Here is a 13,141-nt window from a genome sequence, read left to right as displayed (position 1 = left end):
CCTATAAAGGTGAATAATCTGCAGAGGTACAGACAATGCAGGGTGATATAAAGCAGCATGAAAACACAGCCCGTGGATTTAAATGCACAGACTTCTCCTCTCACATAAATGCACTGAGAGTGCTCACACTCAGGTGCACATCTCTGTATTGGAAATGCACAAGCTTGAAAGATCTTGGTGAGGATGAGATTCCTGGAGCTGGAACAGGAGCTGCCACTCAACCTCCCACCTTGTGTAACTTTGGGAGAGCTGGGCTCGTGGCCCAGCAGCAGCGAGGGGGATTCTGCTGTCAGATTAGTGCTCTCACCCAGAGCCAACACCCAGCACAGCAGCAGAAGAGGCTGTTTTCAACTGGAAGCAGCAGGGCAGAGCTGTTTGCTGGTTCCTGTGAGAGCACAGCCTCCTCAGCAGATCAGGGCAGCCACAGCACGGGCACTGCTGCTCACCTGCTGCAAAGAGCAAAGATTGGCTGCACCCTGTCTGAGCAAGGAAGGCAGCACAAAGCTTACAAAGCCTAATGCCTGCAGGCTCTTGCAACAAGCCACGGGGATATTCTTACTGTTGGCAAGAAAACCTTGCCTCAAAAGCTTATGCATATAAAGCTCCCCACTCACACAAAAAAAAAGCCAGCCTTGACCTTCAGCACACAGAGGTGAAGTTCTTGTGCCTGGTTTGGTTTACACAACACAAGTTTCAGTCTGTGAAACTAATCTCAAAGCATGAGAGTGGCTGCTGTATATGAAAGAAAGAAAAGCTCATGTGCATCAGCTGTGCTTTCTCTTCAACATCATTCAATTCTGGAATCTTCCTACAGCATAAATGCCATCCTGCTGCTCCCACTACTCCAGTGGAGCCATTTAGATGCTTGTCTCCCTCTGAGATGCTACGGGCATTCAGGGCTTACTGAGTGGCAGGACTTGGCACAGCACAGCAGCCAGACAGTTTGGGTTTGCCTGTGAAAGGTCCATTGAATACAAAATCCCAGCTGAACACTACAGCTGGAAACATCCAAGAACAGGAGACAAAGTCAGCTACACATGTTCTATGTTCTGTACTCAAGCATGGAAACCACTTTTGTACATGCCACACCTGTGCTATGAGGGAGGGTGTGAAAAGAGCACAAGACAAGGGGGGAAGAAAGAATCTGTGCTGGAAGGAGTCAGAGGCTGAGGTGGTGTGCAAGGCAGTGCATGCATGCATGGACCTTCAAGAAACGGCAGAAAAGGAGGTCAAAACCAAAAATGGAAATCAAATTGTTCTTCATTATCATATATTATAAGAAATGTAACATGCCAAGTTTTTATGGTTCTTTTTATGGCCATTAATAACAATGGTGGCTCTGAGAGCTACGCTGCTGCTATGGATAATTAAATCTTATGCTCAGGGCAGAAGCTGGGCCACCTCGGGCAATCAGACTTGGATTCTCCAGTGCAGCATAAAGTCTTATTCTAACAGAATAAGAGTGGGAGCAGGCTGGGTGTGCTTGGGTGGATATGATGACGCCTTGTGCCCCCGCAGCACTGCTGCACCCACATGGGCCAGCGCTGACAGAGGGGCACAGGACAGGCTGCAGCCACAACTTGAGTGGCTGATGGGCAGAGCTGCAGCCCTGTAGTGCTGGTGAGGCAGCTGCCACAGGCCATTTGCAGCTCAGAGACCCCCAGAGTCAGTCCCAACACCTGTGTTAGCAGCTAGATATCCTGCAAACAGATGTGCTCAAGAGGGGCTGGAGTCTTCTGCAGACTGTCAGCAATTTTGCCTTCGTGAAACAAAAGCAAGTAAAACAGTAAATCAACCCCCCAGTGTATGAAACAGCCAGCTTGAGAATTAAGACACAAAAAGTCAAGGAATCAAGAAGCTTGGATTCCCAGAGTGACATTAATTCTCACCACAGTCCCACAGGATACATTTTAGTTTATGCCTTAATACAGAGCATTAATGTGGCAGGAAGCTGAGCCTCTGCACGTCCTGGCTCGTGCGGCTTGCTCCCAGTGGTCCCTCTCCATTCCAGCAGCCAGACTTCCACTCACACAAAGCTGTCTCAGATTAACAGGATCTCATGTGCACCTGAATTTTCAGTGTTTAGCCTATTGTTCCTACACACACAATATAAAACAAAGCAAATCTGGGAGAGAAGAGAGCCCAGGTGCAACAGCTCCTGAGCTGTGGGTGGGTACAGCCTCAGCCTGCTGTTGTGCCCTCTCCCCACTGCACCAGCCCCAGCCCAGACAGAGGCATTTCCCAGCACATGCCACAGTGCTGCTGTCAGGTGTGTGTAGGAGCTCCCAAACTCCCAAACCTGAGTGTTGCTCCAGCAGCAGCTAGGCTGGTGGCCCAGCCAGGGCTGGGCCCAGCTTCCCCATGTGCACTGTCAGGAGGTGGAGGGTTTCTTGCAGGTACAGAGGCTCAGGCACACAGACCTTCTTTGCATTCTCCTTACACCAGCATCTCCAAACAAATTCCAGCCTTACAAAATATCTATCGGCCTGACAGAGACTTGGTACTTCAGCCCAGGGGGTGATCTCAGCTCATGCCACTGTGGTTCAGCAATAGGGTGGGGAGGACTTTGCTGTCCAGTTTTCAGCACAAGCTGCAGCTCCTTGGCCTGCTCGTCCTTTGACAAATTTTCATTAAACTATGGGCACTTTAGTGCATGCTTTGTGCCTTAAATATCCCTTATTAGCATTTGAGTGTCTTCCCTTCTTAGCAAGCTTGTGAGGCTCCCATTAAGGGTAATGAGAGTCAAACTCCTGGGAGGCAAGGAGAATATATACCCCAACATCTCCTGGTTATGGTCTACTCTAACCAGTATGTCAGAGCATCATCTGCCAGGGATTTATTAGAGAGGCATTTTACAACAGGGCTCTATTATAAGTTATTAAGGAATGGAGCAGCTTCTACTGTTCTTTCATTAAATATTAATAGAACATTTATAAACCTATCCTTAATTTAAAGTGTTACCTTTAATCAAAGCCCTGGTGATAATGATGCAGCCTTTGGTAAGGCCCCTTTGGTAGTATTTAAACCTTCTACACTGAAGTTTTATGTGCCTGTGGGGGCATTCCTGCTCCAGGCAGAGAGGAGCTCTGGCCAGTGCAGGTGCAGACCAGGCACTCTGGGCAGGCAGCTGCAGATCCTGCCTGCTGCAGGCAGGGCGTAGAGCTAGGCAGCAGCCTGAGCAGGGCTGCTGAGCTTCCTCTCCAACAACCCTGCCAGGAGTATCCAGCACCACTGGCCAGCAGGGAGGCACAGATCTGCTGGCTCACAGTCATGCCCAGGACCCACAGCCACTGTGGGGTCTCCTGGCCCAGCCCAGCTGGGTGCTGCTCACCTGTTTTGCTGTCCACAGTGAAGTGCTGCTCCCCCTCCAGCACACTGTAGACTACCCGGGCACTGCTCCCATAGGTAGGGTCGTCAGCATCAGAGGCCATCACCTGCATCACAGAGGTGCCTGCAGCAAGGACAAGGAGGAAAACAAAGGCAGGAGTTTAGAAGAGCAGCACAGAACTCAGAGCAGGGCCCAACACTGATTGCTTGCAAATGATGAGGGAAAAGAGAACAGCTGGGTGGAAATGCAGCATCACCTCCCCGCCAAATGCCTGAAAGCCAGGACTCCAGACACTGCTGCAAATGCCTCTGGTGTGCTGCAGAGTGGCAGCAGGGACAGGATCCTGGGCCGTCCTGGAGCAGGACCTGCTCTCCAGGAGATCACTGGTCTGAACAGCTGGGAGCTTTTCTCCCAGTAGCCTTCTACTGGACCATCTGGGAAGGAGCTGGGGATGTCATACTCACAGCTGCCCTTCCTGTCAGCACAGTGACATGGTCACCTCCAGACCACAGAGGGACCAGCCAGCTGATCCACACTGCAGCACCACTGCAGCAGGCAGACCTGCACAGGGACAGCAGCCTGAAGAGAGGAAAGGCTTTCACTTGCCCAGAGCCAGACAGCACCAGGTCCTCATGCTCTACACGTAGCAGGGCAGGAGGACTATAAATCGGATAAAAGTCCATCAAATGTCTGCAATTAAGTTATTGATTTTCAAGGCTGCCTCATTAAACTGGGTACTTCACTCCAACTGTCCCTGTGATGGCTTTAATTTGACATCATGTTCAATTTAACAAAAGCAGGACCCAGGACGTGAGGGTGGGGGCAGGAGCAAAGGGGCTGAGATCTAGAGAGATAACAGAAGGGAGAAAGGAAGGGAAACCTACCCCTACCTACAGACACCTTGAGAAAGGAGGTGGTGTGACCAAAGCACTGTGAGGACAGGCTACCCTGTTTCATCTCTAGCACCAGACTCAGTGCATCCCTGCCCAGAGGTCAAGCACTGGCACCAGTCAGTCAGAATCAGCCTCTGTTCCTACGTCACAGGAGGCAGATATGGAGCTGAAACCATCCAGAGAAGGATGAGGAACTTCAGTCCCTGGTGCCTTCCTTCTCCTTTGTCGGGAGTCCACAAGCCCAGAGCCTGCAGGCAAGCCAGGGATTTCCTGCACCAGCCCTGCCTGGGCTCAGGCAGGAGATGAGGCAGCACAGACAGCAGTGCTGCTGTGAGCAGCTGGGATGCACATGCTCCCCCCAGTCCAGTTCACTCTGATCTCCTGGAAAGGGTGTTCACTGAGGGAAACGAGCAGTTACCATGGTTGCTTTTAATTTTCCCTGGCAGCCTTCTCAGAGCTGCAGCTCTGCTGATAACAGGAGAATCCCCCTCATCGGTCTTCAGCAACAAGCTAGTTTGAGTCAACTTATTTATGCTTTGCTGTCTCCAGTGAAGTTATGGTGCATCCCTGCCAGGCACGTCCAGATTTTACACCACGGCAACACTGGCTCTCTGCCTCACAAACAACTGTTTAAGAAATACTATTGCTGCATTTCCTTCTCTTCTGCCTGCCATAACACAACTCCTTCAAGCAGGTATGAGCCAAGGCAGATCACTCCCACACCAGCACTGCACATTCCCTCGGGCAGCCTGGCATGTTCCCTTGGGAAGTTTCTGATCAGAAAGCAAAAAAATGGACCTGAGAAAGGAAATGACACCAGGGTCTCCAAGCATCTTTCTCCCAGCTGCAGTAGAGAAGCCTGCTAGGGATGCTGGAGATGCCAAAGTCTGAGAATCACAGAAAGCAGTACCTGGAGCAACAGGGCAGGAGATCCACCTCCAGGTCCCAGGGGTGAGCCTCATGTTTGGGACCAGAGTTTTCTGCTCTAGGGCAAGGGAAACCAAGCAGCACGAGGAGCACTGCAGCAAGATACCTTCACTCAGAGGCAGAGATGGGCCACAGTGCCCTTGGGCTGCAGCCAGCAATGCCAGAGGTGATGAAGGCTCTGCCCTTCCACACCTGCCCTCACAGCATCTCATTAACAAAAGAGCAACATCAGCCAAGTAGGGAACACTGACCCCACTTTGTGCCTTGACTTCTTGTCTGCAAAGGTGCCTGCTCAAGGTCACCTAAAGGGCATCAGGAATTCACTGGTTTAACTTCCCAGCATCCTCCCCTAACCTCCACTTATCCCTTTCCCACCCTTCTCTCTTTCCATGTGAAGAGCAATGGTCCTCAATTTCAGCTTAACCTGGTCCCCCTCTTCCTGCAGAGACAAGCTTTCCCTGGCTCCCACCCTGCTCCAATATTAGTCCCTGCTCTCCAAGCACAGCACTGCCCACAGCAAGTACAGAATGTACAGCTTTTATTTAGTTTTCTGGCACATGCCTTAGCCATAAAAGATACACTAAATAAAATCTAAACATCCATCATGTACTGTATCACCCGCCTCCCATAACCAAGAAGCTCTGAGCCCATATCCAGAGAGATAATTAGACATGTAAAATGAGATAAGACCTTGGTTCCTCCCCCAACAAGCTCACTCCACAGATCAGAGGAAACCAACAATTTTACATAAAAATTAACAGGTCAGAATCGATCTCTTATTCTCCCTCTGCAAAGGTGAGATCCGGCACAGCAGATCAAACAAACCCTGATTTCCTCCAGATGAAAGGGGAGCAAGACCCTCACTTCCAGAGCAATACTTCCCTCAGCCTAGCTGACTGTGGCTGCCAGCCATGCTCTGTCCCCATGGGCCCTGCTGGGGCTGTCCCCATTCCACACCCTGAGCCATCCTGGAGACCTGCCAGGGCCAGCAGCCAGCCCTGAGCTCTGCCAGCAGCATCCCTCCTCTGCTGTGAGCAGGGTCAGCAGGGCAGGGAGGGGCTGCCCACGCTGAGAGGTGCCCGCCATGCCCCAGGAGCTGCGGGATGCAGGAGCTGTGTCCCTGCAGGGTCCCTTCCCGTGAGGGCAGAGCTCAGCCCCCACAGCCACCCTGCCATGTTGCGTGTCCCCAGGGCTGGCAGGGCACAGCAGCTCAGCCCAGTGCCCTGGATGGGATGGATGGGGCTCTGCAGGGCACCTTTGGAATAGCAATGCAGGCCTGTCCTGGCATCTGCCTTCCCACAGGAGCCAGAGCTCTGGGACCAGTCCCAGCGACCCTGCATGAAGAAGGCTGAGAGCTCCAGACCACTTGCTATGCCACTCACTCCAAACACGTTCAGCTAAAAGAAATGTTGACAGGCAAACTCCAAACACACCCACGAGCAGAGAGGCCCTGCACTGAATCCACAAGCAAGTGGCTGGGACCTTGTCACTTCCCCAGGGACAGAAGTACAGCCAGGCTCTGGGCAGGCAAAGAGGCAAATGAGCAGCAGGAAAAACCAGCATTTGCTAAACTTGACTGTCCCTCCTCATGGCAGCAGTACCCTTCTGCAGTGAAACCAGGAGCCTCCAGATGCTCTCCAGACCAGCTCTGGGGCTCAGCTGCCACCATCTCATGCAGAGAGCAGGGACACTTTCTGGCCATGCTGAGAGCCCTGTCTGTGTGCATAGCACTCAGGCACTTCAGCCCTGCAGAACATCAGGGACCCTGCAAGGAGTGCTGTGTCATTCAAAGCCACATTCCCTGGCCTGATGCCAGTGTGCAGCACTCTCATCCCAGGTGCCTGAGTGCCATGGGGCAGGAGGCAGGCGGGGTTTTATAAACAATGCAATTTACAGCTTTTGTCTGGCCCCAAACACCTGCAGTGGCTGATGCACCCCAGACACATTCAAGCAGGACATCAGGGAAAAAATGAACTAGAGTTGCTTAAAAATTACTGGAGCAGAAGTGAGTTTCTTGCAATCTTGTGAACATCCTGACTTGGTAGAAAGCCAGGCCCAGAGGAGATTCACTGCACAGCCCTCTCACCCCGCAGCACAAGCCCGAGGACAGTAACCTGGTGGGGTGCAATTGCTCCAATGTGCTACTGTGAAACTTCTTTTGGGGTGTCTGGCCAGAGAAAGGCACTGCACAAAGCACCCCAGCCCCTGGCATGGAGCAGGTAAACCTGATGCCATGGGGAGCAAACCAAAGCATCCCGTGGAGAGGCTCAGGCTCCCTGAGGGGCTGCCAAAGGCAGCCTGGATGAGGTCCTCACTTGGGCAGGGCAGTGTTTGGAGCCTGTCCCGTGACCTAGAGCACGGTGCAGAAGTGGGGGGACTCACCTCACCAAGGACAAACAGACAGGGCAAGCCCCAGCTCCCAGCCACTTGCTGTCCCAGCAGCTTCCAGATACACACAAGTGACTTTAGTACTTTCTAGCAAGTGGGGGGAAATCCGATTGCCTGCAAGTGTTCTGGCTGCATGCTAAACAAAGTGTTTTTCTCTGCTTCCAGCACAGAGATTAAACAATTTCTCTTCACAATAATCACTTCTGCATTCAGCCAGCTTTGTGCTGGAGTCAGGGCTTGACCCCAAGTTTCTGTCTGTAGAGCCAAATCGCCTCTAATCTGGACATGGTGGTACAGAGAGAAATGAGAGTGAAATGCACCAAGGGAGGAGTGGAGTGATGTTCTGATGAAACCATTTCTATACCTTTCCTGGCATGCTCCTCACTCCAGGCCCTGCCTGCTCCCCAAGGACCCCACAAGTGAGCTCTGGGCTGCAACACCCACCCTGTGCAACCAACAGAGCTGTCTAACAGAAGGCACCGTGTGCTGGATTTGGGCTCACACCTCAGTGCAGCAGACAGCTGTTAAGCAGACCCCAGGGAGATCAGGAAAGGAGCCCAAAATACAGCTAATTTTAGCAACTCCTGTAACAAGGTGAAGCTCCTGCAGCTCTAAGGCAGTTGGCTGGGTCTCATCCTACATTCTTCTGCAGCTGCAGGTCTCTCCCTTTGGTGCTGGATTCTGCTCAACTCTGATGTTTTGGAGAGATCCACCCAGGGGTATCCACAGAGGCTGAGCCTGGGGTGCCAGCACAGAGCAGCCTGCGAGGTCTTGACCAGCAGCCTCTCCCTGAGGTGACAGGACAGCAGTGAAGCTGTAAACAGGATTTGCAGCTCAGGCCCCATCATGCACACACAATGCTCCTTGGTAGGCACGCTGTGGGCACAGGGGAGTCAGTGAAAATACTCCCCAGGAGCCCCTGCCTTCCTCAGCCTGGGTGACTCCAGGGCATGGCCTCCAGCCCAGCTCCCTCTGGGGGCTGAGCAGGGACCTCTCCATCCCTCTACAGACCCATCTGCCCTCCCTGCCAGGCTGCACACCTCCCACAGCAGCTGCACTACTGCTCCTGATGCCCCAGGCCAGACCAGGTTTCTCCAGAAAAGCCAGTTGCTGGTTTTGCAGCTGGTTCTGCTGTGCCAAGGGAGGCCAGATGAAGCTATTGGGTCAGCTTCCACTTTGGATGTGCTTCTTCCTAGTGCAGGATATCCCTGTGCAGAAAACAATGACTTCTCCAGCCTGGTTCATAGGCTGGAGCTAGCTCCAGGTACCACCTCTGCCCTTTACAAATCCCTTATCCCCCTGACTATCCTGCATCTGCCACTTTTGATCCATCAGATAACAACAGCAATCCCTTTCCATTTCCCTTTGCAGAGGTTTACAGTGAGCCTGGATGAGTTCATGGAAGACAGATACCAAAGCTGACTAAACCCCCAGAAACCACCCACAGCCAAAGAAATTTCCAAGCTGAAAACAGATGCTGGCTGGGAGAATATTAAGAGGAGCATCACATGTCCTGTGTGTGCTGTTCCTCCTTCCTAAGAATGCACTTTGGCCACTGCCAAGGCAAGATCCTGGAACAAAGAGGCCTTTAGTCCACCCTCAGTCTCAGGCAGCACGTACAGACGCACTGCCCTGGCCCCAGCGCAGAGCAAGGGGCAGCTGTGCTGCAAAGCACTCCCAGTTACTCTGACAGTTTGTGCACTTCTCTCATTTGTTATTCCCTCTTAGACTCTAGGAAATCAAATGACTTTCCCTCCCAATTAGTACTCCTTCATTATGCAAATAATGTCCTTTGATCTGCTCCTGCTGTCACAGAGCGGATCTGACTGTATTTGGTTTATTCCTCTTCACGCCCCAGGAAGGCACCCACCTCTGGGAGCTGGGATTCTGCTTTTGGCAGGGAATGGAGAGTGCAGCTGAGAGCTGCCTTGAGTGAGAACAAAAACCACCCAAGCACAAACCCCAGTGAGGTCTGGGAAGGCAAGACCATGAGAGGAGGAAGAAGGGGCCACCCTTAACTTTTCAGGCTGGGATGCAGAGCAAAGGCTTCAGAGCAGCAGAGACAGGGAATCAGCAGCTCCCTACAGCTCCAAGCTGGAGAGCAGCCCTGCCCTTGGAGTGGCCCCATCCCAGCCCCTTCCCCAGCAGAGCACAGCTGAATCCAAGTGGTTCTGACAGCAGGCATGGCCACCAGCAGGTCCCCAGGCTTTGATCTTGATACACTAATAGCCAACCTAAGTTCTCCTGCTTGGCCAACACCAAGCTGGGATCACCTCTATCCACTCAGGAAGGCAGCAAGGCACACTCCCCATTCAGTCTCATGACAATACCCCACAGCTCTAGGGGTCCAGCTCAGAGACAGCAAATGTCACCATCAATACCAACCACAACAAAGCCATGAGCACTGCTGCACCCAGCCTTGATGCCACAGAAGGAGCACTCCCACACAAAAAGGGCCTGGAAGGTCTCTTCCCACAATAATATCCTGAACTTCACCTCCCTGGCCCAGCAGCTTCCCATATCCTGCACCCTCAGCCCTTCCTGCAGCGTCTGGAGCTGAACTTCTCACACCAGGTCCGCAACCAGCCCTATCTACCTCCCAGCTGCTGAACCTCAGAGGGTTGAGCAGAAAGCTCCTTGCCGGCCTTGCCTGTTTATGCTTTCACAGGATGTGTCCATCTTGTCCTTTGTGCTGCCTGTTCCTGGGCAAAGCCCTGGCAAGCTGAGGGAGAAGTGGGAGGGAGCTGGGGCTTGCAGCAGCAGCAGCATGTGGGTCCCTCCAGCTCTGCACTCACACTGCTGGGGCCCGGGCAGCAGCAGAATGGGAAGATGATGTGTGAGGCCCTCCCTGGGCCATCTCCGGGGCAAGGCTGCTCTGGAGGAGCCCGCACACTTCCCAGGATGGCCAGACTGCAGAAGGCTCCAAGGCTGTGGCAGGCAGGTAGCCTGGAAAGCAGAACAGACTCTTGGCTCCGGCTCCCCTCTCTAAGCACACAGCTGGGAAATGCAGCCCACGCCGTTCACAGCACTCCTCTTCACTTTTAACTTCCGAGTATTTTAATTTGCAGGAATCGCCTTCTTTCATGTTGTGAAACCGTGTTTCTTTCTCCCTCTGATCTCCAATTTCGCATAGAAACTGTCTCCTTTGATATGTCTTGTTCACATCAGTCTGATCAGGCAGCTCCATAATTGTTAGTGATTTTCAAAGAACTGGGATCCTTGTCTAATACCCAGAGTTGAGAATTCCTTGCTTTTTAAAATGTTGTTCAAGCAAATCAGATTAATTTAATTTCTTTCTTCCCTTTGGGAACAGGATGCCTCCTGCTTTGGTGCCCACATGCTGTCTTTCATTTCTCCAGGAGCACCCAGCTATAGTTCAAGGGGTCACTCTCTGACTGAGGGAAGGATTTGCACAGGTAACTGGAAGCAGAAGAGGAGCTTGGGATGCCTCAGAACTTGTTCTCCATACATGAAGAGAATCCAGGCAGCAGCAGCTCCTCTGGTGCAGGCAATTCCTGTACATCTGTACCTGCTGGAGGCCACGCACCAGCCTTGCAATATGCTGCACACGAACCATGGAGAGCTGGAGCTCTGTCCTGAGGCAGTGCAGACCTGAGCACCATTCCCTGCACTCTGCTGCCAAGATGCCTCCGCAGCCAGACCTTCCTGCAGCAGCCCAGCAGGACCTGGTGGTTGCCCTGAGCTGGCCTCTCACGCCCCTGGTGCAGCTCAGCTGCTGCCGCTGCCCTGGGGCTCTCTGCAGTCGTGGCACTGTTACTGCCCCCTGTGCTCACTCATCTCCTGCTGACAGTGCTGGGGTCCCGCCTGATCTTCGGTATCAGCCTTTCACGAGCTGTCTGCTACCTGGACACAGCCTTTGGGAACAGTGATTTACGGTTCCTGCTTGCAGCGCACGCTGACACACAGAGCCTGCTACAGGGGTAGCAGAGAGCCCAGCATGCACAGGGAATGGTGTGGCTTCAGGCAGTGCAGCACCAGCCATCCTCCTGGACTCCAGCTGTGCTCAGCAGCATGGGAACCCAGCAGAAGCGAGGGCAGCAGTGCTGCAGCTCGCACATCACCTCCCTGCACCCCTCCCGAAGCTTGGGTGAGCACAAAGCCGACTGTCCTGCTCTGCCATCCCAGCGGGATGGACTCATGCAGCCTCATCATCCCAGCCTGGTCCTCAGAGCTTCAGTGAGGCTGATCACAACACACTTAAGAGGGGCCTGGTGCCAAGGGGATGGGCAGTTAAGGCTAACACAGGGAAGCCACACTTCTATCACAGGGACATGAATTCCCCAATCTCAGCCAAAAAGGCCTGACCCCTCAGAGAAGAGCAGATCCCGCTGAGAAGGGACTGGCAGTTCTGCATAGGGACACACAAGGGGGATGTCTGGGCAGCCCTGGGGCTCAGAAGAGCAGCAAAGCAGCACACAGAGGATGACCTGAGCTGGGGGAGAAGACCCAGCTCAATCTGAACCACAGGCGGACGTGACCCCTTGATTTGTGAGGGTTTAGTCCAACCACCCCGCATTTAGGAGGGAGGGGGCTGTGCAAAGCCACAGTCAATGCACAGCAGGCAGCTGCCACCACCACGACCCATCCCCAGAGCACGGCTTAGGGCTGAGACTGAGCGCTCAGCCAAAGGCTGGCAATCAGCTCAGAGGATTTATCCACTTGTTTTTCTTAAGCCACCTTATTTATTTCTCCCTTTTGGCTCTCTAGCTCTGGAATCCCTGGGATTTGCAAGTGGCGTTTGTGGGGTACAGCAGGCTCAAGGTTTGACAAGAGAGAGGTGCAGCTTTCCCAGCCCGCACTGTCCCCGCAGCAGACCTACCGATGGGGGACAGCTCCGCCACGCTGCCGATGTAGGGCCCCTCCAGGAAGCGCGGCTCGCTGTCGTTGATGTCCTGCACCTTGATGATGAACTCCGACTCGGGCTCCAGCAGCTGGTCCGTCTGGCGGTCCCGGGCCTGCGCCCGCAGCGTGTAGAAGGTTTTCTGCTCCCGGTCCAGGCGCTCGGTGGCGTGGATGTCACCTGTGATCTCGTCGATGAGAAAGATGGTCCCTGCGCCCTCCCCGGAGATGGTGTACTTGATGGAGCCGTCTCCCTCATCCGAGTCTGAGTGGATCTGCCAGGGAAAGAGGGAGAGGGTGGGAGCAGGCTGGGGCTGTGCTTGTACCCAACCCTAGCCACCTGCACAAGATGCCCATGGTCCCTGTGTGATGCCCCTCTGCACTTGTTGGACTGGACAGTGACAGAGAGCATCACCAGACAACTCCTGCGCATAAAGGAAGGCCCAATAAATTGGACTTTCAGGCCTGCCGTTACAGCTCTGCAGACTACAGATTCTGTCAGTGCCCACCCCCACACAAACCAAAGGAAAAATCCCTTTAATAAGGGGTTACGAGATGATGGAAAAACAAAGGACAACTCAACTGCACTCCAAAGAAAGAGGCTTCCCTATGGGCAACGACCCAGGACTCTAGCAGCATGGGATCACCTCTCCCAAGCTGCACAGGTACCTCACCATCAGCATCCCTCCCCTTCTATGCAACCAGTTGCCCAAAGACCATCCTCATTCACCTGCTTTGCCTCAGG

The 13,141-nt window shown here is 53.3% G+C and overlaps 1 protein-coding gene across 3 annotated transcripts in view; it reads right to left on the bottom strand.

Annotated features, from left to right (window-relative positions):
* Positions 1-13,141, bottom strand: part of CDH22 (cadherin 22) — a 77,221-nt gene that overhangs the window by 34,344 nt on the left and 29,736 nt on the right. For all 3 annotated transcript variants that reach the window (XM_068207640.1, XM_068207642.1, XM_068207641.1), the window contains exons 3-4: positions 12,377-12,671; positions 3,332-3,451 (exon numbers count right to left, since the gene is read on the bottom strand). In XM_068207640.1, coding sequence (XP_068063741.1) covers positions 3,332-3,451; positions 12,377-12,671 — 415 coding nt within the window. The remainder of the gene's footprint in view (positions 1-3,331; positions 3,452-12,376; positions 12,672-13,141) is intronic.

This window comes from Anomalospiza imberbis, chromosome 17 (genome assembly GCF_031753505.1).
Source record: "Anomalospiza imberbis isolate Cuckoo-Finch-1a 21T00152 chromosome 17, ASM3175350v1, whole genome shotgun sequence".
NCBI lineage: Eukaryota > Metazoa > Chordata > Aves > Passeriformes > Viduidae > Anomalospiza > Anomalospiza imberbis.
The sequence above is the reverse complement of the archived record's forward strand: the minus strand, read 5'-3'. Positions and strand labels throughout refer to the sequence as shown.